This window comes from Podarcis muralis, chromosome 7 (genome assembly GCF_964188315.1).
Source record: "Podarcis muralis chromosome 7, rPodMur119.hap1.1, whole genome shotgun sequence".
NCBI classification, from domain to species: Eukaryota; Metazoa; Chordata; class Lepidosauria; order Squamata; family Lacertidae; genus Podarcis; species Podarcis muralis.
The window spans coordinates 72419390-72442700 of record NC_135661.1 but is presented as its reverse complement, the minus strand read 5'-3'; the positions used below and the strand labels follow the sequence as shown (position 1 = coordinate 72442700).

Genomic DNA, 23311 nt, shown 5'->3' with positions numbered 1-23311 from the left:
AAACCATGATCGCAGTGCTCTCCAGGATCTGTGCAGAGCTAACACTGGTTTTCCAGTCTTCCTTATAGCTCCCCTGATTATCCCACCAAGGATCAATAAACATCTTTGCCACATAGCTACAGAAGGAGGTGCCACATATTAGTGCGCCCATTAATAGCCCTGTGATCTTGCAGCTCAACGCTCCTCAAGTTATCATGCTCACCCTTTAAAAAGCAGCCACGGAGCGTAAAGGAAAGAATGCTTCAAGCTGGCATCCCCACACAACCACTCACCCTCTACTGTGGGCGATGCAGCGATCTCCTCCCTCTCCCGCAGCGGCAGGGCACTGAGGCGCGGCACATCCTCTGGCACCATGGCACGAGACTGCCCCAGGGCCACTGAGGCATGCCGGCACACGTGCTTGATCCGAGGGCCCTGCACGGGGGACTCTTGGCCCTGCAAGGGAAGAGAATTAGGATCGGCCATGGGCATGAATGGTAAACAGCAGGGCCGGCCCTGAAAAACCACCCCCCAGTTCTCAGTGAACCTGTACCACCCGGCGCTTGCCAGGAGTACAGAGAAGGACTGCACTGCTAAAAGTCACTGGCAGGCCAGGCCAAGAAAGGCAATCTGCACAGAGGATACCAGTGTCTACATAGGATCCATTGCTCTGGAAACCAGAATCATCGTCACTAACCGGAGTTCAGCTACACCACTGTATATACACGCAAATAGTTACCTGCTTCCTGTCCTCTTTCCTGTCCTCTTCTGCCACTTTGAGTTCAGTAGTCACCTCCTGCTTAACGGGGACCTTTGGAGTCTCAAAGAGCTCAGTATTGACTGTTTGACACCCCTATAGAGAAGAGACACACAGATGAAAGGTAGTTAGTTAGTTAGTTAGTTAGTTAGTTAGTTAGCATTTGAGACTCTTTTTGCATATACCAAATGTCCCAAGCAACACTGGACTCTCCCCATCATAACGGCAGCTCTCAGCCTGCGAATGTGTTTGTGGAAACTGATCTGTGATGCCAGTTGCACAAACACAGAACATGCCTATATGTATGGTGCTGTCCAGATATTGCTGAGACTCCAACTCCCATCAGCCCCAGCCAGCATGGTCAATGGTCAAGGATGCTGGGAGAAAATAGTCCACAACTTCTGGAAGGCACCATGTTGGCTAACTGCATTGCAAAGCACTGGACATACCCTCCAAACAGTCCAATGGCTGGTACTAAAAATTCAGACTCTCTTTAAAAAGCAAAACGAAGATGACACTGGAAACCCACAGTCTTGGCTCCCTAAAAGTGAAGGCCATTTGCGTGGGACTCGTGAAAACAAGAGGTGCTTCAGTGGGAGCTGTGTGACCTCTACTCTCAGTATAGCTACTGTACCCCAATCACCACCTTCAGCCTCAGCCTCTCTCCCTCCCTCCTTCATTCCCACACTTACATATTTGTAGAGTTGGAAGGAACTCCTGAGGGTCATCTAGTCCAACCCCCTGCAATGCATTCTTGATCTATTTCAGGATTCTTGGTTTTTCTTCCCCAACCCACATCAAGACACACACAAAAATCAAAACTATGGGAGTGGGGGACCCCAAACATTAATTATACAACCAGAAACAAAGCTTTCAGAATGGAAGCACGTGCATTTATGCACGCTTGCTCTTTATGTTAATGTAATAAAATCAAAGAGTGCTTTCTGAATGCAAAATGGAGAATTTCACTTGGCTAGAAATTCTGGTTGTTCAAAGAATATGAGGTTTAGCTTATTTAAACACAACTCCAGACTCTTTAGACACAGGTTTAAGTAGAAAAGGTATTCCCAAGTAAGAGTCAAGCACAGAGCATAATCTACAATGCAGAATTCAGCATCCAGAAACTCTCTGCTTTCAGACTTTTAAAAGCTAGTGTTACATTCCTAAGATTACAATCAGAGGCTTGAAGGTGTGTGGTCAATGCCTGATCAGATCTCAGGTGTGTGTGTGTGTGTGTTTGTGGAGACCATTTCAGCTGTGAGTTCTGGAAGACATGCTCCCTACCTTACAGGCCTTTTCCCACCTGCCCTGGGAAGGCGGGGCCCTGACTGACTCCAGTTACAAAAGCTGAGGCTGCTGAACACACGCTTGGGCTGGAGTATTATTTAGCAGGTTTCGTGGGGAAGGGAGGTTTGCTGCGGTCATTGATATTAATTTTTCATTTCTTTATTTCAGATCTTCTTATGATTTACATGGAAATTGTTCAATGTGTACTTTTTGATGTTCCATTAATTAATTGTTTATGACTTCTGTTATATTTGTAGTTATGAAATGTTTTCATGTTGCAAGCCACCTCAAGCACTGTTTTAACTTTGGGAAAGCGACATACACATAAAACGATCAATTGATGGTGGGAAAGAGATATAGATTTTGCCATGGCCAGGGGCTGGCCTTCAGTACCCTGCCTGGCTTCCAGCCCTGACAAGTGGAGGTGAAGTTATGCAAAACAAGTAGATCTGCTTAATCTGCATAATATAAACAGGTCACCATTTTCCTTGCAAAGGACTTTTGATTACTTTAGCACATTGCCCTAGATGTGGCCATGCCATGTGTCGTCTTTCTTAGAACTGCTGCGCACGTCTTTTTGTGTCTGGGGGAAGGGCCAAAGCTTGGTGGCAGAGCAGAGTGTAGAAATAAAAGGGAAGTTCTTGCAACGGAGGGATGTAAGAAGCGGATACCCCCAAGGATCAGTATTTTTGCTTGTTTATAAATCGCCTGCATTTAGGTATGAGCAACGAGGTAGCCAAGTTCTCTGATGACACCCTCGTGTGCAGCGTGGTAAGGGACTGCGAGGAGCTCCCAAAGGATGCACCCAAGCTAGGCGAATGGGCATTAAGATGGCAAATGCGATTCAATGAAAGAAGGGCAAAGTAGCACACACTTGGGTACAAAAAATCACATATATGGTTAAGGGGTTCTGAACCGGCAGTGAGTAACAGGAAAAGGGTTACTGGGGCCATGGTGAATAGCTCGATGCAAATGCAGTCCCAACGTCCAGCAGTGTGGAAAAGGCAAATTCCATGTTAGGGAAAGGGACTGAAAATAAAACGGCCAATGTAATAATGCCGTCATACAAATCTATATAGTGTGCCTGCACTCAGGATTACTGCGTACGGTTCCAGTTACCACACCTCAAAAAGGATATCGTAGGGCATGGAAAAGTTAAATCAAAATGATCCTGAGGCTGGAGCAATTCGCCTATGAGAAGGGCTGGGTGGTGATATAAGCTTTTCAATGTTGCGATGTGTCAGGGAACTGCCATCAGAGACAAGAGGAGAGGTAAGGCTCCCCAATGATGCAGGGGAGGGAACTAGCAAGGAGAGAGAGAGAGCTTCCACTGGGGAAGGAAATCAAGGTGACACCAGGAAGAAAGGGGAGGCGGAGAGTACTTCGGAGGGAAGGCTCCAAGACTCTTCCAGTGAGATCAGCGGGGAGAGCACAGGACCTCCGCTTGGCACGCCCACGCTGCGCAGAAAGCTTCCGCGCAGAGAATCTAGGAGGAGACTTGGAGTCAAGGAATTTTTATGTTGGAAGAAGTTTAGGAAACGCCCACTGACGGATTCTGCCAGTGACTGAGACAGTCGCGTTGTAAGGGCTGTCAAACCAGGGAAAGGTTTAGCTATACAACCAGCCTGGAGCAGTTTGGAGTTTACGCACAAGCAACCCCAATTCCCATTACACGATGTATCACCAGTCTAACACCGCAATATCGTGATACATCGTGATGTTGAAAAGCAGAGGGAGGAACAAGTTGCGTTGGGTGGGGCCCCACGATGCACTGGGGTGAAGCCGCCTCAGCAGGAATGCCAGCAGTTTCACCCCGGGGTCTCATGGGCCCCCAGCCAAATGCAGCTTGTTCCTCCTTCTGGGCGCTGGTGGCAGTGTAACTCAGGAGTGATGGCGGTTTCACCCACGATATACCGCCAGGTGAAGGCACCATCACACTCTGGCCCTCAAACCAGTTCTGGGAAATGCATCAACTATACCTATGAGGAAAGGTTACAATATTTGGGACTTTTAGTTTAGGAAAGGCAAGTTTTTCTCCTTCCCTCATAATACTGGAATCCATCGTCATTCAAGGAAGCAGAACGTTGGAAGATTCCAGATAGGAAAAAAGGACATGCTTCTTCACACAGAGCATAGTTAAACTATGGAATCTCCTGCCCCAAGATGTAGTCATAGCCAGTGCTCGAAACTCCCATTGTTCTAGGCGCATTTTGTGACAGGGAATTTCATCAGTGCGAGTGGTTTTTGAGTTCTGGGCACAGTACTGCGCCTAAGATTTCAGATTAAAACTGCAGAGTGGAAGGAAAGGAGGAACCTTTTCTGCCTCCCCACTTCCAGCCACTCTCTGAAGGCTGGAGAAGAGACCCTCTTAAGAATATTAGGGGGGTGGGCAGGGGAAGGACTAGGCCATGTGAAAAATGAGCATAACATTTTAGCTGCAGTTCATTCATTTTCAGCTTTGTATTCCTGTTATAAAAAGCGCACCTAGACATTCCGTTGTTGCACCCATAACCTACGTTTAAGGTGCCATTTAGCTCCTAGCTTTCATATCTCAGTTTCTAACACTGGTCATGGCCCAGTTTGGATGACAACTTGGTGGAGGACAGGTCTACCAATGGCTACCAACTACAATGGTTGTGCCCTGACTGCAGGATCAGAGGCTGCATTCCTCTGAACCTACCTGTTCCTGGAAAGTGTAAATGGGACCTGGTGTTGCTCTCAGGTCCCGCTTGGCCATTGTGAGAACAGAATGTTGGACTGGATGACCCTTTGGTCTCATCCAGAAAGATTCTTAGGTCACAGCCTTATTTGGCTGGCCCAATTATCACAACTTCTTTTTGAAGTGGTCTTATTTCAATGCAGGGATGGAGAACCTGTGGTCCTTCCAATGTTGTGACCGCTGGCCATGCTGCATGCAGCTGATGGGAATGCAATAACGCAGTTGGTTAGAGCATGGTGCTGATGATGCCTAGGTTGCAGGCTCAATCCCAGTATGGGACAGCTCCATATTCCTGCATTTCAGGGGGTTGGACTAGAGGATCCTCTGGGTCCCTTCCAATTCTATGATTCTAAGTACCCCATCTCTGTTTTAATGGAAAAAATGACCTATGTGGACCCTTATACAGGGTTAATGTTAACTTTACCCACAACGTCTCTTGATGAACAGTACACAGTACCACAGTGGGGCATGGAGCTTAAAAACAAAACAGATGAAGCAAAATCATTAACCGAGGCCCCAAAGACCACCAGCATTTCCTTCTACAAATGCATAGCCTTGCCTATCGTGCCAAAGCCTTGCCACTCCCACCCCTGAGGCTTCTCTTACCGGCGTCATTTTGAAGTGCTTCTGCTGATCGATCTTGTACAGCTGCACCTTGGCACGAGTGAGCAAGCTGTATACCTTATCCATGCTTGACAGCTGGGTAATAAGGGGCTTGGGCTCCTCTGGAGGGGGCTTCAGTGCCTCCGAGCGCAGGCTAGCTGGCTCTCCCTCACTCTCTGAACTCTCAGCTGCCACCTCCTCCTCCTCCTCCTCCTCCTCCTCTTCCACTTGGGCCGACGGAGGCAGAATCCTCCGGATGGCCACCTTGTGAACTACGCCAGGAGAATTGACATCCTCCATGGTGATCAGCTCTTTGCCCTGAGCCCCAAGTGGCCTAGAAACCTCTGGGAAGAGGGGCAGGGCAAGGTGGTTCGTCCTTCCCAACAGCTTCTTGCCACTGCGGGTCACCACTGGCTCGTAAGGGAGCAGGAGACCATCTTGCTGCAGTGCGGGGAGGTCCCTCCTGAGCTCGGGGGACGCAGGCACTAGGTCAGATTCCTCAGGAGACACTGTCAGAGATTCGTAGATCTTAAGGTGTGCCTCGCTGGGTGTGAACTGCGGGGCTCGCAGCAGCGGGGTCCGCTTGGCCGGGGGAGATGGGGTTGGCGCTGGAGTGCTGAGCAAAGGAGACGAATCTTCGCAAGGAAGATGGAAGAGCGCCTTGCCCGTATCCTTGGGGGGCGACGGGGGGCTCAGCGAGGTCCACCTGAAAGTGGGCTCCCGAAGGATGGAACGGCGCTTCTCAGGTAGGGCGGGAATGGAGGAAGTTAGGAGGGGCACACTGGGGGAAGGCGGGGGCGACAGGGCCCGAGAGGTATCTTTATCAGGGGAGCTAGGGGCTGGGGGAGTCAGCTGAAGGGGAGTCTCCAGCAACGGCAGCATGGGAGTCTCCTGCTTGTCTGCACAAGGCCCATCCGCCGCAGCGCTTTCCACGGGCTTGGCTGCCTTCTGCGGAACCTCGTCCATAAAGCGGCGGGGGGTCCGGATGAGGCGCGACGAGCGGGCGCTCACCACGGGCATGATGAACTGGCGGATATTCTTCAGGAAGTTGGCCTTGTGACCTGGCGCCTCTTCGAAGCCAGGCCCGCCAGGCTGCTGTGCAGCTGCTAGAGCCTCCTCCCTGGCTTTGGCCGGCAGGTGCTGAGAAGCCAAACGCTGGGCTCGCTGTGTAGCAGTCAGGGGAGGACGCCCGCGACCCCTTTTCAAACACTGCGCCCGCGTGGAAAGGGCAATGCTGGAAGTCCCCTCCTCGGAAACAACTCCTGACCCGTCACTCTGCGGGCAGGGCTGCTGGTGCTCTTGTTGGCCAGCTATCTCACTGGGCGAAGCAGGAACGCCACCTCCTGGTGCTGGAGCTTCTGGTTCTGGCTCAGAAGCCTCCAGCTCCAGGACAGGAGCCTCTGACAGTTGCTCAGATTCTTGGGCAATCACCTCCAGTTGTGGCTCTGGCTCTGACTCTGGGGCAGGAGGTTCTGGCTGGGGCTCTGGCTCTGGCTCTGGGAAAAGGACTTCTGCCTGAGATTCTGGAGTAGAAGACTCCTTTTTCTGTTCCGGCTCTGGGGCAGACCCGTCTGACTCCGACAAAGGTGCCTCTGACTCCGATACAGACCGGGAAGGAAGTGGGGAGATTCCCTTCCTCGGCACAACGCTCCACTTCCTCTTGCGGCCCCTCCTGTGCCCGGGAGTTTTTAGCCGGACGTGGGTCACCACCAGCTGGCCGGACTTGTGCCGCTTGGCCTTTGAGAAGAACTTCAGGATGAGTGGCGGCTTCTTCGGGGGCTCCTGGGGCGGAGGGGAGGGGCTGGCCGCCTGGCACGGCGAGGGTGACCGAGGGCTGCTGCTGCTGCTGGGTTCCAGGGTGGAATCTGGAGCTTTGGTGCTTTGACAAGGAGGCTTGGGTCTCGCAACGAGCCTCTTTGTGAAAGAGCCCCGTGGCCGGCCTCGCGGCCTGGGCGACACAACAGAGTTGAGGTCCTTCTCCATTTGAGACGGGAGGGCAGGGGAGACGGAGGGTTTCGTGGGGTCGCCAGGCTCTGGGTCTGCTTCAGGCTGCTCAGGAAGCATGCCGCCAGCTTGGGGGCTGGAAGCCGACAGCCGATCTGTCCTTGCTGGAGACCCCTTGTTGCTCTGAAGCAGCTCAGCCAAAGCCTTCACCATCCGCTCCCTCTGGGATTCCACAGCTCTCTGCTTCGACAGCCGCTTGGAAAGGGTGTCCTCAGCAAGCCCCCTTTTTTTTCGACGTGCCGGCAGCACTGCGCCTGTAAGGAGAGAAGGAAACCTTGGCTGTCAAAATACCTCTGGAGTTTCCAACCTACAAGGGCAGTGTGTACAGCACCAGGCCCTGGATATAACATGCTGGGAAGTACTCCTCAAGAGAGCAGAAGGTTGCTCAATACTTCAACTTGCAGACAGTTTTGTTGAAACAGTTAAACACTTGGAGTGGTCACTTACAGTAAGCAAACAACTGCTTCCAGGTGAGCACATGTGGCACCACTGACAGCATGTGCACCGAGACAGGCAGCACCCATAATTCCTTACTAGCAGGAAAACATAGCAGGACACTGAAGAAGGCATTTTCTTCGACCAATGATTAGTAACATGTATTCCCCACTTTTGAGGAGTCAAGGCTTTTCAGCACCTATGCTCCAGAGCTCCCTGCCTGCTGATATGACAGTCACTGTCTTGTTTATGGCACCTACTAAAAACTCCCTTTTGTTTAGGCAAGCCTACCCAGATACATAATTTTTATTTGTTTTTTTTATGTCTACTTGTCCTTAAGCTGCTGATTTTATCCACATTTTGACTTGCTTTTAAAGTTTGTTGAATTGATCAATATACATAAGCAATTAATAAGAAAATGCTATTTTATCTAAATTGCTTAGAGTTCTTTCTTTTAAAATCAAGTGGTCAATACATTTTGTTAAATAAATGAAGCTAACAGTTCTCTCAGATTCTCTTCAGTATTCCCCAGAATGCACCTATAGGGAAGCTGGGATAATACACATTTTTAAAAAATCTCAATCAGCTCTTTGTAAGTCAGCTGATGAACCAGTTAAACGTTCTTCCATCGGTTGGCAGCCCTTGTAACAACAGAAAGCAAGAAGACACAATTTGCTAGGAACAAAGGTGAAACTCCGTATCTGGTAGGCATGCAACTGAGCTAAGGCAAACGGCATGACAAAAAGAAGGTAAAAGAGCCGGGCTTCTCATTGCATATTAAATTTCTATGCCACCCTTCATCCAAGGATCACAGGGTGTACGTTATCAAAACACAAAAATGCATAACATAGTAACAAAAAAAATTTACCCACCCAGTTTAAAAGACCATAGTTGGCTTAATTAGCCAAAGGCTACCTTTGCTGTTGTTTTAGTTCAAATTTTGGAAGCTGCTTTTATACTGTAACTGTTTCATTTTCTCACTTGTACTATGGCATTGGTAGATGTAGCTGTCTATTTTCACTACATAAAGTTGATCTCAGTGTTCCATGAGCTGAAGATCAAGACACACAAGCAGGGCAACTAATTAATATAATGAATTGCTTGCTTCGGACAGCTTTGTTGTAACAAAAAACACCACATCTAGACTCCCTGTGCCTGCTTTTTTTTGTAAGAGTGTCGCACATAATCTAAACATGCTATTAACATGTAACATGTAGTCTGGCCCTCTGACAGAATGCTGTTCTTTATTACTATTATTATTATTAGTTTGGCTATGCTTGTTTCTGTTCAACAGAATTACTTAATCGGTTTTTTATGTGTTGTTTTTCCATGTTGCTATTGCTGGGACTTAAATGTGTGTGCAGATGTTCCAGACCACTGTCAGATTAGCCAGAAAACCACCAAGAGGCACCCGCAATGGCACCCTTACCTCTTTTAAAACGTAGAGCAGCACGCAGCGAGCTCTGAGAGGCGTCATCCTCTGAATGGAAGCCCAGGAACTCCTTCTGCCAGGCAAGAGAGAAGGAACTGGAGTCACAAGTGAGGGTCACGTTCAAGGAAGAAACCACCCGGCCCTTTCCTTACAGCAGATCACCCACGTAGCCAAGGTTAAACCCCTTTCTTCCAACACCGCTGCACAACTCTGGGGTGTCTCCCCATCACCACCACTGCCCACACAATTCTTTGAAAATAAAGGAGGAGGATTTATTTACATTTCTAAGTCACGCTTTATTCAATCAGATTCCAGGGTAGCGTACAATAGACAAAACACCTGGGCAGGGCTGTGTACAAAGTGTTAATGGCAGAGCAGCAAGACACGTGTTCAAAAATACGCCTGCAGAGTTACTTGGCATCGTTCAGATTTGTATCACAGAGCTTATTCAAATGTATGGACATAAAGGCACCAAATCCTGTGTACATCTACTGGGAATTTTGTGCAAAATGGCCAGTTTGCACTTCTCAGAGGAGCAGCAATCAAAGCTTTTTCCGTATGTGGCTGCTGTGATTACTACAGGCAGGGCAAGTCAGTCATTATTAATTATTATTATTTTTGAAAATTCTATACCGCCCTTCATCCAAGAATCCCTGAGCAGTTTACAATATGAAGACACAAAAATACACACCACAGTAACAAGCAAAAACAATACTCCCATTGTAAAAGGCCCAGTGGTGTAGCGTGGGTTGTCAGCACCCGGGGCAAGGCAAGTAATTTGCGCCCCCTAACCCGTGGATTTGCGCCCCCTAACCTGTGGATTTGCCCTAACCCCAGATGTTGCGCCCGGTGCGGCCGGCCCCCCCCCTGCACCCCCCACGCTACGCCACTGAAAAGGCCATAGATGGTTTAATTAGCCAAAGGCCTGGGGAAGAGGGATGTTTTTGCCTAGCGCCTAAAGGTATCTTACAAAGGTGCCAGGGGAGCCTCCCTGGAGAGAGAACTCCACAAAGAGGGAGCTACCTCAAAAAAGGCCTGTTCTCATGTTGACACCCTCCAGACCTCGTGTGGAGGAGGCACACAAAGAAGGGTCTCAGGTGACTGATCCATGCACAACTGACACACTGTGTATAAGAGAATTGGCCCAACACATGGGTAACTTTACATGGAAACCCAAGTGCTATGTACCAGTTTCCCCACATCTATACAAAGTAACCTCAGACCCACATCTGAGCACATAGTGGACTCATCTTTGGATGTGCAGAGAAAGTTCCTGGGCCTGCTGTCCCTCTCTTCTGAAAGGTGAGAGTCTGGGTCTCAGCAAACACAAAAACCCCAGACATAGCCAGAAATTTATCCATGTTGGGGGGTCTGATTCTGAAGGTCCCAAAGAAATTTAGGGAACTCTCAGGCACTGCATGCAAGGCTGGAGGTAATGGCCGCTGGGTGACAGAAGGTATGCAAAATGTACAACAGATTATGGGTGGAGCAACTCCTGGAGAAGATCAACAGGGAAGCATGAGAGGCATTATTCCTCTTTACCTATTTTTCGTGGATTCTCACATTCTCTTAGTGGGTGGTTGCTTCAACAGCTTCTAAATTCGAATTCAAGTCCTTCTGCATCCCCATGCAGCTGTTCTTGGAACTGTGCTGCAAAGGGGAAGCATTACTGGTAGTAGACAGCTGCTGTAAGCCGTGGATAAGCACAGCACATGCTTTAGTCTATATCAGAGCTGTGGAACCTGTGGTCCTCTAGACGTTGCTGGACTCCAACTCCCATCAGCACCACCACACCTGGCGGCTGGTCGGAGATGATGGGCTCTGTTGAACCAGCAATCTCTGGAGAGTCAAAGGTTCCTCAACCCTAGGCTAGATGCTGCTATTCAGTGCTGATTTGGGTTTGGCATATGTGCATAGCTAGTAACACCTACCTAGCCAATGCTTCCTCCTTTCTCTCCACTGTGTGCATATAGTATAGCTGTAATAGACTGTCAAAGGAAGGCCTACTATTCAGAATTTGCTCATTGCTCCAGAAAGAGTTTTCGGCACTTTTGCATCAGCAGGATCATCTCAAAATGCCCCACAGAACATGTGGTCTACTACTGCAGTAGAGAGCAACCAGCCAGGAAATGAAAGTTCCTTATAATTCTTGTGAGTTCTTCATTTTCTAACTGTTGCTCTCTGTTCAATGCAATGAATGGTGTGAGACAGAACTCTGGGTTCCATTGGGAAATTCTCGGTATGTTTGAGCCGACAGGTGAGACCAAACCTGTGTTCAGCTAAGGCAGCAGGGCAGGTGGGGTAACTGTTATTTTATCCCATTCTTCAGTCAAAAAGAGGGCCCCAGAGCAGCTTACAAATGTCAGTGATAGCACCTGGTGTGATTTGGCCAAGAAACAGAAACTAGGATAGGACTATGCAGTTAAGATGCAAACTTGCTTCTTAATTGAGAGATCAGCAGGGCAGGTGTGGTACCAGTTCACCCCTATACTTTATGTCATGGAAATGAATGGCAGCTATACATTCCTGTGGGGAAACAGCTATACGTGGGAAATTAATTACAGTGGGGGCAAAACTTTCCCTCCATCCATGCAGCTCAGACTGGTCTCACTTCTGGGCTGCAGGAAGAGGGAAAACAATATATTTTAACGTCCATCAGCAGAAAATTAGAAACAGGGTTGTGATGAGGTAGAAAAGGTGCTCCCAGTTCCACATCCGTACATACTTCAGTGTTGGCACTGCTACTGCAGCAATGGGGGGATGGACCAAACACTTTGTTTTGCTTTAGTCTATAAGTGCATGCCTTGCTTTTTTGTGCAAACTGCAACAGTAGGAGCAAGTGGTGGTTTCAACTTCTGGGAACTGGAGGTAGCAAACAGGGTTGGGAGGAGAACTGGATCTTGCAACCCTCTCCTCCGCCCCAAACCTGGTGGGCTTTCAGGTAGCATCATTGCTCTCTCAATCTCATAGTAAAAATCAGGTGGCTGAGAGTCTATCAGTTTAGGAAAGAAACAGGGCTACCAACAAAGAAGGCATCAGCATCCACATACTTGGGGAAAACCATAGATAAAGGAAGACGCAAGTTTGTGATCAAAACAACATTTTAGGGGAAGGAAAAGAAAAGAACCCAAACCACCTAACATGAACCTGTGAGCTTAAGAGGATCATTATGGCAGTTGAGCCTCTACATCAGTGTTTCCCAAACTTGGTTCTCCAGCTGTTTTTGGACTACAACTCCCATCATCCCGTTAGCAGGACCAGTGGCCAGGGATCATGGGAACTGTAGTTCAAAAACAGTTGGAGACCTAAGTTTGGGAAACACTACTCTACACCTACACCCACACCCCTAAAGCAGAGATGGGGAGACTTTTTCAGCCTGAGGGCCACCGTTTAAGGAAGAAATATAATTGGTGGGCAGAACCAGAGGCCAAGTGGGCACAGCGACAACATTCTAGCCAGGCAAAAGCACTTGGGGGGCACAGCATGGCCAGTAAGGATTGTGGTCCGGGGAGAGTTCAGAGGGCAAGCTCGAGGGTCACATTTGGCCCCTGGGTGTAAGCTTCCAAGCCCTGGTCTAAGGAACCAGAATTCAGCCAGAAACGCCCTCTTCAGGTGTTACTCATGCACACGGGTCTCCCCTCACGCCCGGCTGAGTTGTCCTTCTGCAACAACATGCTGTGTGCAGACACCAACTCATAGAGAAGGGCTCTGCATGCAAATAGGCACTTGCAGGTGACTTCTTCTGCTTTTAGACCTGCCCCACTCCAGCGTCAACACCAGTATACCCTACACATAACTACGATGGACCAGAGCTTGTGCAAGTCTATCCAGGAAGTCCAGGGCTGAGAGAAGCTTGGTATGCGGAATGTTCATGCGTCCGTTTATAACAAACTGAGGATGGAGAGGGAAGACAACTGACCTGCCAAAGGCCTGACAGCTTACAGCAAGTATCCTGGAGAATTTGGGGGTGGGGGAGAAAGAAATAGGGAGGTGCCTTTCCTCTCTCGAGAACTGTGTTTTCTCCCTCTCACTATATACCATATTTTTTTGCACCATAACACTCACTTTTTTCCTCCTAAAAAGTAAGGGGAAATGTCTGTGTGTGTTATGGAGGGAATGCCTACGGGTGGCATGCCTACGGATTTTCCTCCTCTAAAAACTATGTGTGTGTTATGGTCGGGTGCGTGTAATAGAGCGAAAAATACAGTAGTTAGAAAATACCAAGGTTTGGGTCCTGGTAATCCTCTAGTAGAAGAAAGCCTCAGCGATGGAAGGCAGGGGATCAGACCAAGGCCCCTCCACAAAGATGTCTCCAAGGGCACCTTTTGGCTTTCTCCTATGTAAGCAAGTGGTTGCCATTAAATCCTACAGGAAGGTAAGGGAGTCATTTCCTAATGGACAATCTTCTGGGGCTGAATGCTTGGGGTGGGTGGGAGCAGCAACCCAAATCGGCATGTTAATGGATGTGACAGTAGGCTGCGTTCTAGACACATGAAAGCGAGTGGTGTCTATACACCTATGGCTACCTCCACCCACCCAGGCAGGCAAGATCCGCCATCAGGTACTTTAGGAAGGAATGAGGGAGGACTGAAAGGTGTGGCCTAGTGAGACTCTTGAAGGTCACACAGAGAAGGCTGTAGGGGGCACATCGGCCCCAAGGTTCCCTATCCTTGCAATAAGGGCACCTCCAGACCTGGGTGGCCAAGCACCCACTGGCAGGTTGGCAAGCCCTCCTTCCAGACAAGAAACCCCACACATCCTAATAGGCATCCCCCCCCCTACATGTGTCATTTATCAATATAAAACACTAGGGAGGCAACGTTTGATTAAAACTTTGGAAATGGAACTGAACAATCGCCTTAAAAGGGTGCCCCTGATTAAGCGAGTGGATTGTTTTAATACTACTTTAACACAAGTGTTCATAAAAATTGCAGATGACCATCACAATAGGGCAGTTCCAGAAGGACAGCAAACACAGCAAAGAGCGCTATAATACCTTAGACTAATCTAAGGTAGACATAAGCCTTCATGGACTAGAATCCATTTTGTCAGATGTATGAAGCATTTTTTTAATAATTGGTAGAGACGTATGTACATTTTTTGAGAGCAGTGGTAGGGAGCAGTGAAGCCGGAAGGAAACAAAATGCATAAATAACAGACAGAGAAATTATGAAAAAACCTAAGTGAGTGACCATTACAAGACAAGGTTGGCAATAATGCAAAGCTCCTGGCACTAATAAGCTGGGGGGCCAACGACAGTTCCTATGATTCCTAGCATTGTTAAAAGTGGCATAAATGTGCTTTAAATGTATGGTGTGGCTGGGACCTTAAAACACACACAATCCCAATGATATTTCAGGCATCTGGTGAAGAGGACGCTAGTCCACAAAAGCATATGCCATAATAAATTTTCCAGCCTTCAAGGTGCCATGAGATTCTTCCCAGTGGGAGAAAGAAAAATGCATTTTGGAACACCTGATGCAATGTATGCTCAGACATCATCTAGAAACAGAAGAAATCTGCTTATTGTTACAAACGATCGCTTGGCCTCTTGCATGCCAGTTTCTGCAGATTTTTTTATTTTTATTTTAGCACACCTGTATCTTGCCTTCCTTCCTTCGTGGAACTCAAAGCAATGTTTGTGGGGTTCCCTGGCCATCGTCCAGTTTAGCTTCAGCAAGGTGGCTGTATCATCATGTGCCCCCATCAGACATGTACCCTGTGATGGATCTTAATCCATTAACCAACCAAAACTCATCCAATTAATCAGCCAACATTTATTTGAATGGGTGGACAGCTTTACTGGGGGGAAACAGCTAACTCCATAGTTCATGATGTGAAGGTCACATTGTTCACAGATCACAGAGGACACGCAGGACTGGGTTCACAAAGGCTCTGCTGTCACAGAAGGCACAGGGATATTGAACACTTAAATGCAGTGTCGAAATCTTCTTGCACGCATGCAACTGGCACTCCAAGGGCAGGCAGCCTGTCAAAACTCCTTCCCTGATGGAACAATAGGGAGATCATGCAAAGATGCTTCCATACAGACTATCGCTCATATGCATGCTCAAGCTGAGACACACTGCATAATGCCTCCTGCTGAACGCTTGAACCCGGACTCAAGAACAGCAAGACGATGAACCAACCATCCTTATATTTTGAGGAGCAATCCTAGGGTGTATTTTTCCCTCTCACTGATTTGTGGTTTTGAAAAAAAAATCAACAAATATGTCTCAAGCCAACTACTGATCTCTAGAGCAGGGGTCAGCAAGGTTTACCTTGCCTGGGCCAGTTCACTCCAGTGGTGAGTCCTTCGTGGACTGGACTGTGTGCACGCCCGCGATTTCCGGTGTCTGTGTCTGTGCAGATGCAATTTCCGGAGTCTGCACAGAAGTGCTTTCCAGTGCCTGCACAGATGCGATTTCCAGTGTCTGTGCATGCGCAGATGTGATTTCTGGCACTGCGGAAGCAAGTCCCTGTGCCGCGCCGGTTTAGTGCAGCGCGCAGGGACTCACTGAGTGGGTGGCTCGGTTTGGGGGCAGCTCGTAGGCCGGTTAAACAACCCCCATGGGCTGCTTTTGGCCCATGAGCCTTAGGTTGCCTACCCCTGCTCTAGAGTGTCTTAATCCACCCATGCCCTCCCTGACCTGTTCTGGGTAACTGTCCATTGCAGACACAGAAAGTGGAGGAAACAGGAATTGATGAAACAGAGGCAAACAAGGGCCCTGTCTAGGTGTGCCAGTATTACACTTTTAGTAAAGGTTACTGAAGGGCTTCCCAAGTGTTGTTTTTTTAAAGAATATTTTATTTCAACACAATAGCAAGCAGGGAAAGTGTTTCCTGACAGTTCCCATGTGTCTGTTACGATGGTTATCAAAGCAGCAGTAACTGGAGCTAGCTCTTACCTGGCTGCGAGGAAGAATGCCATTCAACCTCAAATGGCCATTTCTGACACTGGTCACATTATGGACTGGTATGCCAAACATCATTAACAGCTTAAAGGTAAAGGTACCCCTGCCCGTACGGGCCAGTCTTGACAGACTCTAGGGTTGTGCGCCCATCTCACTCAAGAGGCCGGGGGCCAGCGCTGTCCGCAGACACTTCCGGGTCACGTGGCCAGCGTGACATCGCTGCTCTGGCGAGCCAGAGCCGCACACGGAAACGCCGTTTACCTTCCCGCTAGTAAGCGGTCCCTATTTATCTACTTGCACCCGGGGGTGCTTTCGAACTGCTAGGTTGGCAGGCGCTGGGACCGAACAACGGGAGCGCACCCCACTGCGGGGATTCGAACCGCCGACCTTTCGATCGGCAAGCTCTAGGCGCTGAGGCTTTTACCCACAGCGCCACCCGCGTCCCCATTAACAGCTTACTGGAACGCTATTATTATTATTATTATTCCACAACAACTCAAAGTGACTAACAACCCCTTCCCTCAATACATACATCAAAACCAAAGGGGGGAAAGATACATTAAAAACATCCCTTCCACTCCAGGTGGTCATAGATAAGTTTAAAACCAAAAGCCTGGTTAAAATGGAATGTTGTTACCTAAAGGTATCTAGTGATGTGCCAGGCGGGTCTCCCTGGGGAGAGCATTGCACAAATGGGGAGCCACTACTGAAAAGCACCAGAGTAGCTGTTATCTGCACATCAGCTTTCCACAGCCTGGTGCCCTACTGATACTGTGGACTACAGCTCCTGTCAACTCCAGCCAGTTTGGCCCACACTCAGGGGTGACAGAATTTTTCATTCCAAAATATTTGGAAGGAAAGACACCATGTTGGGGAAGACTGCAGTAGACACAAGCATGGCTGTGACCCAAACTCTGTTCCAAGGGCAACCCAATGGAACAGGTTTGAAAAACACCTGCAGCCACATCGTCTGTGGCGAGTAAGAACTTTCCACACGTGTACAGCCATCTTGTGGAAACGCAAAACACAACTGGATCTGGCCAGGGGTCGTGCAATAGCTGTTGCATGAACCAGAGATACAAAGATGACTGCATTTCACTCATGGCAAAGGGGTAGCCTGCATAAAGAAATGTAGGCTCAGTTACCACTGGTGGTGTTTTCTCCTTGAAAGAGCTGAGATATTAGCTATTTAACCAACCAAAGAAACAGAAAATAATTGCACTTCATGTGCTTCCGTACTCGACAAGGGAGAAATATGTGGGTACACACACCACCAGTTCTTTTATGGTTAGTATTTGGTTGGGTTTTTTCCCCCTTGGGTGAAGGTGGAATTCTTAGTACTCATATGGTAGGGATTACCTAAACTTGCAGGAGAAGCCGGTGATTTTATGCCCAGCTGTAGACACGATGGAGGGATCTGCTCTTCTCTGCACTGCCTGTAAATTAGAGGGTGTTTTAAAAGCGACCTCAGCTGTTATTCCCAGTTCACATCTCCTTTGTCATCAGGAAGCATACAAGTCCCCTGTTCAGTGGAACCTCAGTTGTCAAACGCTTCGGAAGCCAAACAATTCGGAACCTGAACGCCGACAACCTGGAAGTAAATGCTTCCGTTTTTTAATGATTTTCGGAAGCCGAATGGCTTCCAAGGTACGTTTTTTATTTCTTTCCATTGACTTTGCAGCCAGCCCATTGATCCTTGGTTTTCAAACTTTTCGGAAACCGAACGGTCTTCTGGAACAGATTAAGTTTGAAAACCGAGGTTCCACTGTACGCTAAATATTGTGACCAATTCTTATTGCCATAAGCTTCCAAAGTTTCTTTTTACAGTAATTTGTCTGCTCAGGATCCCCTGCACATTGCATAGGATTCTGGGGCGCATTCTATGGCACACTGCATTTACACAAGGTGCCCGTTGCTCTAAATCTGAGCTGGGGAACCATTTTTTTTAGCCAGAGGCCTACATTCTCTTCTAGACAACTTGCCTAGGGGGCAGAACAATGAATACACATTTCCCCCTTTGTACAGTATGCTTGGTTCTTTACACTCACACTTCCCTCTCTATTCTCCACCCAGGCAAGCAAGGGTCTTGTGTTCAGGGACACATTCCAAATGTGCAAAAAAACAAGAAACCCCACACTCAAGGAGGGTGCCAGGCAGAGCCAATGGGGGTGTGCACCCTGGGGACAGTCTCAAGAGCCAGAGAGGCTTGGAGAGTCACATTTGACTCCTGGGCCGAAGGTTCCCCACCCCTGCCCTAAATGAACCGAGTGCACACACCAAGACATGTTGACTGGAACTGTACTCTAGGATGCATCCAACACTCTCTTTGTGGCTGCATGCTTTACAAGACAATCTGTGGTTGTCAGAAACCTCTTACCAAAGAAACCTTAAAATGCCATCAATGCTTTTTCTATGGATGAACCCAAACTGTGTAGCCCAACAAGTGCTGAGAACCACATATCAGTTTCCAGTGCCTATATCAGGGGTGGCAACCTGTGACCCTCCACAGGTTGCTGTGCTACAACTCCCATCCTAACCTAGCCACTGGGCATGCTGGCTGTGGTTGACCGAAGTGCAAATGCAGCAACATCTGGAGTGCTGCAGGTTCCCCATGTTGACCGAAGACAGCAACAGCCACTAGCAAGAGATGGATTTAATCACAAGGAAAGCTGATTACCCAAGTGATTTCACCAAGCCCTCTTCCAAAGGCTGAAGTCACTCCCTGCCAAGGTATGGCCTTCCAGTATATTCTGCCCACCCAGTCAAAATCTATCAAGGTGTCAAAACATGCATCTCTGGTCACTAGTTGTCCTTGTGTGCTTTCAGCCAAGTTTCTAGTGCTAAGGGCAGGTCAAGCAGATGCTTTCTTACCTTGAGTAGCCCTCTTCCTTTCTCCTACAATCATTTCAAGTCTTCCTAGAAAATAGGCCATCTCACCCTAAGAAGCCCAATTTCTGCCAAATAGTTCTCAAACCTCTTAGCTTAGGGCGCTTTCAAAACTGGTCCCTTTTGCATCTTCTGGAATGCTAACTGCTAGGCACCTGCATACTTTTTTAATTTACTAGGGGACCAAAATCTGCCATCTAAAAATACCCATCCTGGGCTTTCCCTTGAAGAACAACAGAAAGGAGACAATCTGCAAAGGTCTAGTCAGATGAGATGCTTACAAAACGAAGGTGGTGGGCTCCTTTGGAAGGACAGAATATAAACTGAGTAGATAAAGCACAGTACAATCGCATATTACATGCATTTAACTTGCACAATTTCACCCATACATGGTTGAAGATAGATAGCTGAAATTGCACAAGTTAAATCCAAGCAAGGTGGAAGGTTAAAAGCTCTTTCGAACTGGGTCCGCTGGGGGTAACCCAGTGTGAAAAAATAGCTTTTAAGACCTCTGCCTTGCTTGTGAGGCAAGGCCTGTTTGGTGTGCGAGCTGGGGTGGGGAGAGTTATTTCTCTTTTCCCATCACCCAGTAGCCGCAAGGGTTTGGGTATGTGTAATTTTTATGTATACACAGAACCCTTGGAACCAAACCATGATGTGAGATGTGATCACACTGTAAATACACTTCCATCTACAATGGACACTTCATAGGGCAGTTGCGGGTTCACATTGACAGAATGCTTCTTCATACACCAAAAAAAAAGAGTCCAACCATGTACAAGACTCACATGTCAGGGAATAGGCAAGGCTTGAAACCGCCCCCACCCTCGCTGCCAAATAGTTCTCTATGTGGAAATATATTTGTATTTTGTTTTAATATAGAGATTCGATCAAGCTCCCTACCACCACCCAGCAGATTTACCAGATGGGGGCAAAGAAGCAACTTGCAACTACCACAAATGAGTCTTCCTGCTTTCTTATGCTATTCCAAAGCAGAAACTGAAAACCAGCATCTGAAATTCAGTTAACTACTAAGAGAAGAACAAAACTTAATAGTTTCTTAAATAAAGCCCAGATACCGGCTAGTCAGTCAGCCGATAACTTGTCCCTTACCTCAGTTTCACTCTCAGACTCTGCTAAATCTTTGTGTCCCATGTTGCACTGCAGCAAGATTTCAAGAGATTAACTTTTAACTCTCATTTGCAATCAGCTGAGATAGGTGTACAATAGTGAAAGACAAGCAGTAGCCCAGCTCAGTCATATCTGCTTCCTTTCTTGACATTTCTTTACAATCCTTTCTAGCATATTTCTCTGGGGACTCGAAAGTCACCCAAACACCCATCCTCCCCACCTTAGAAAAGCCCAAGGTCCATTCTTCCAACACAAGCCTTCCATCACCATCATATTGATTCCCCTTGTTCCCTGGTGAACAGCAACAATTTACCTCTACGCAGCTTGAAACCTTCGAAGTTATTTTCCCAAATTGCTGGAATAATCTCTGTATGGTGAAGGCCATCCCTGGTTAGGCTAGTTTCTCCCATGTGTCTAATGCTACAGGAGCAGGGAGGAGACAGCAGAGCAGGTGACTAAGCGCTGTCAGCTTTCTGCTTTCAAGGACCAAGGTAGGAACAAAAGCCCCATATGTCTGATCGCACCACACCCCTGCCTAGCCAGAGACAGGGCCATTCTGCCCAAACCGCCTTAAGTTTGAAAGCACCTATTGAAGAAGAAGCTGTGTGCAAACAACAGGGAAGCTCAAAGGCAATCCCTCCCCTGTCTCTCCCCCCAAGGAGGGCAGCATCTGTTCACCATGGCTACCTGATAAAAGTGTTGCATGCAGCAATCCAAAGTGGGAGGCACAGCCTGCATAAAGGAGAAGCTGATCCTGACAGCTGAACAAAGCTGATCCCCCACACCCCCTTATAGTCCAGGTCTGTTGACACAGAAGCACCCCTTCTGTGCTCAACAGGACTTGCTCCTGGACATGCCTGCAGCCTCAAATCCCACATCACCAGTGCAGGTCACCATGTGCCAGCAGACGAACTTATCTCCCCTGCAAGGAGGCCCAGCTCATCCTCACAAGCCAGATAGACCCCCACCACCAGCGCTACCCTCACGCACACACCCCCAAAGCCAATTTCCTGGGGGGGGGGGGAGAGCATCTAAGCTCAGCCCAGGAAGCACAAGCATGGGATTTAAGGCCAGCTTCCAGCCTCCAGCCCAGGAAGCAGGGGAAAAGAGAGGAGGAGGGGCGCAAACTCCAGGGATCCTGCCCCACTTTGCAGGTGAGCTCTGTGGCAGGGTTCGCATCAGCCACAACAAGCCTCCCCACCCCCACTACAATTAAGAAACTAAACCAACCACGAACACGCGCTCCTGTTGGAGAAATGCATCGATGAAGGGAGTGAAAAAGCAATGCGGTTCCAGCCCAGGTCTTGCCGGAGATGAGGACGACTACGGTGCTTCTGCACCCCCCCCCCTTTAACAGCTGAGCACCATCGCGCGGGTGCACTCGGCGCGACCCCACCCCACGGGGTGCGTGGGCTTCCGCAGCGCCTCCCGCGCCCCCTGTCAAGACGGGGCCCGAAACCTCCCAGCCCCACCAGCTGCAGGGAATCTCACCGGCTCCTCTTCGCCCCCGCTGCTGCCGCCTCCGCTACTGCTGCTGCTGCTGCTGTCCCCCAGCAGGCCCTGCAGGCGGCGCCAGCTCCGGCTGAGGCCCAGGAGGATCCCCAGGGTGGTGTCCGTCGCGGCCCGCTCCCCGTCCCCAGGAGCGGCCCAGACCAGCAGGCGCGGCGCCAGCAGCGAGACCCTCGCGCGGCTGCCGGCCCCTGCGCCCCGCGCGCGGCACCCGCCGGGCCGGCCGGGGAAGCGGCCCCGCGCCTGCGAGGCCCCGGACGAGCCGCCGCTGCTGCTGCCGCCGCCTCCCGCCGAAGCCGCCGCCGCCGCCATCTTTAAACACTGAGAGGAGCCCAGGGGGGCCGGGCCGCCACAATAACAATCCTCCGCAGGAGCCTTCAAGCGCCGAGCGCGGGGCAGCCTGGGAGCCCGAGTCCCGCCGAGGGGGGCTGTGCAATGCGACGGGAGGGAGGGCGCGAGGGGAAGGGACCGCGCTTCCCGTCGGCCGCCGCGCCCCGGAAGTGGCCCTCTGTCGCCGCCGCGCACCATGGGAAGGGAAGTCCGCCGCTAGGACGGAGCCCCGCCGCGTGAAGCGAAGCGGGAGGAGGGGAGGGACTACGTCTCCCGTGAGGCACCGCGGCCGACACCCGAGCTAAGCTGCCCTCCGGCGTGGTGGGGCGACTGAGGCGGCTGTAAATGGCTGCTCGCGTAAGGGGTGAAGAGCGGGGCGTGTGCCTGAGAGATAAAGAGTCGGGTTCAGCCCGGGCAATGAAGGCAGGAGCCTTGGGAGGCCTGAAAGAGCGAATGAGGAACGAGTCCATTTCGCGTTCGGGGCGAGAAGGAAGGCGCGGCGGCGGCAAGACTACAGCTCCCAGCATGCAGCGCGAGGCTCGATCTCGTTTGGAATGCACCCTGGGAGTTGTAGTCGGGGTGGGGCTGGACGGCGCGGCCCGTAGAATGCTGTCACAGAGAGACCCCCGAAGGGACGATGAATGAAGGACGCCACTGCCCCAGCGAGCAGCCCTGAGGAATAGCGTCCTGCAGCAGGCAGAGCATCGCCGCGACCGTTTAACGCGGTGGGGAGAGAAGAAACACAGTTTCCCTCCATTTGACAGTGGTGAAGCCACGTTAAGCCGACAAGTCCTCTCCCGCTCTGAACTTAAAAGTTGCCGAAGTTTGGGGAGAATGAATGAATGAATGAATGAAGATCGCGCGCGCGCGCTCCCTAAACGCGACGAAGTAAAGAAGCTGCAGCGACGGGACAGACAAACCCAAACTCTGAATGCCTCTGCATGCGAGATTTGGGGCTGTGCGAGTGAGACACGGAACGCGTGCGGGATAGAGTGAGAATTTAGGGAGGAAATGGTACAACAGCTTTCCCGCCCCGAAAAGGCAGATAAACCTGAAAAAGCAGGAACTTTATCACGTTGTTGGATATACAAAAGATTTCACGAAGCAGGAACAGGAATGTTTACGAAGGTGCGGAGTGGAGGCTGAGGGAGAGACACTTTCAGTCTATTCATCCCTCCCAATTCCCTCGGGGAAACGCAAGTTTTTTGGCCACTCTCGTGTTCAGGCTGAATGAAACATTTACAAGTGCATTTATGTTTCAAAGGATCAGCCAACTCCCAAACCGGTCTTCCCTCATGTTGAAACGTACTGTATCTCTCTCTCTA

The 23311-nt window shown here is 49.5% G+C and overlaps 1 protein-coding gene across 2 annotated transcripts in view; it reads right to left on the bottom strand.

Annotated features, from left to right (window-relative positions):
• Positions 1 to 22086, bottom strand: part of KMT2B (lysine methyltransferase 2B) — a 61135-nt gene extending 39049 nt beyond the window's left edge. Inside the window, exons 1-5 of one of the 2 annotated variants that reach the window (XM_028742691.2) lie at positions 21639 to 22086; positions 9214 to 9289; positions 5349 to 7603; positions 719 to 832; positions 273 to 435 (exon numbers count right to left, since the gene is read on the bottom strand). In XM_028742691.2, coding sequence (XP_028598524.2) covers positions 273 to 435; positions 719 to 832; positions 5349 to 7603; positions 9214 to 9289; positions 21639 to 21968 — 2938 coding nt within the window. In that variant the 5' untranslated portion in view covers positions 21969 to 22086. The remainder of the gene's footprint in view (positions 1 to 272; positions 436 to 718; positions 833 to 5348; positions 7604 to 9213; positions 9290 to 21638) is intronic. The other variant, XM_077932072.1, reaches the window with a different exon arrangement.
• Positions 22087 to 23311: the final 1225 nt, after the last annotated feature.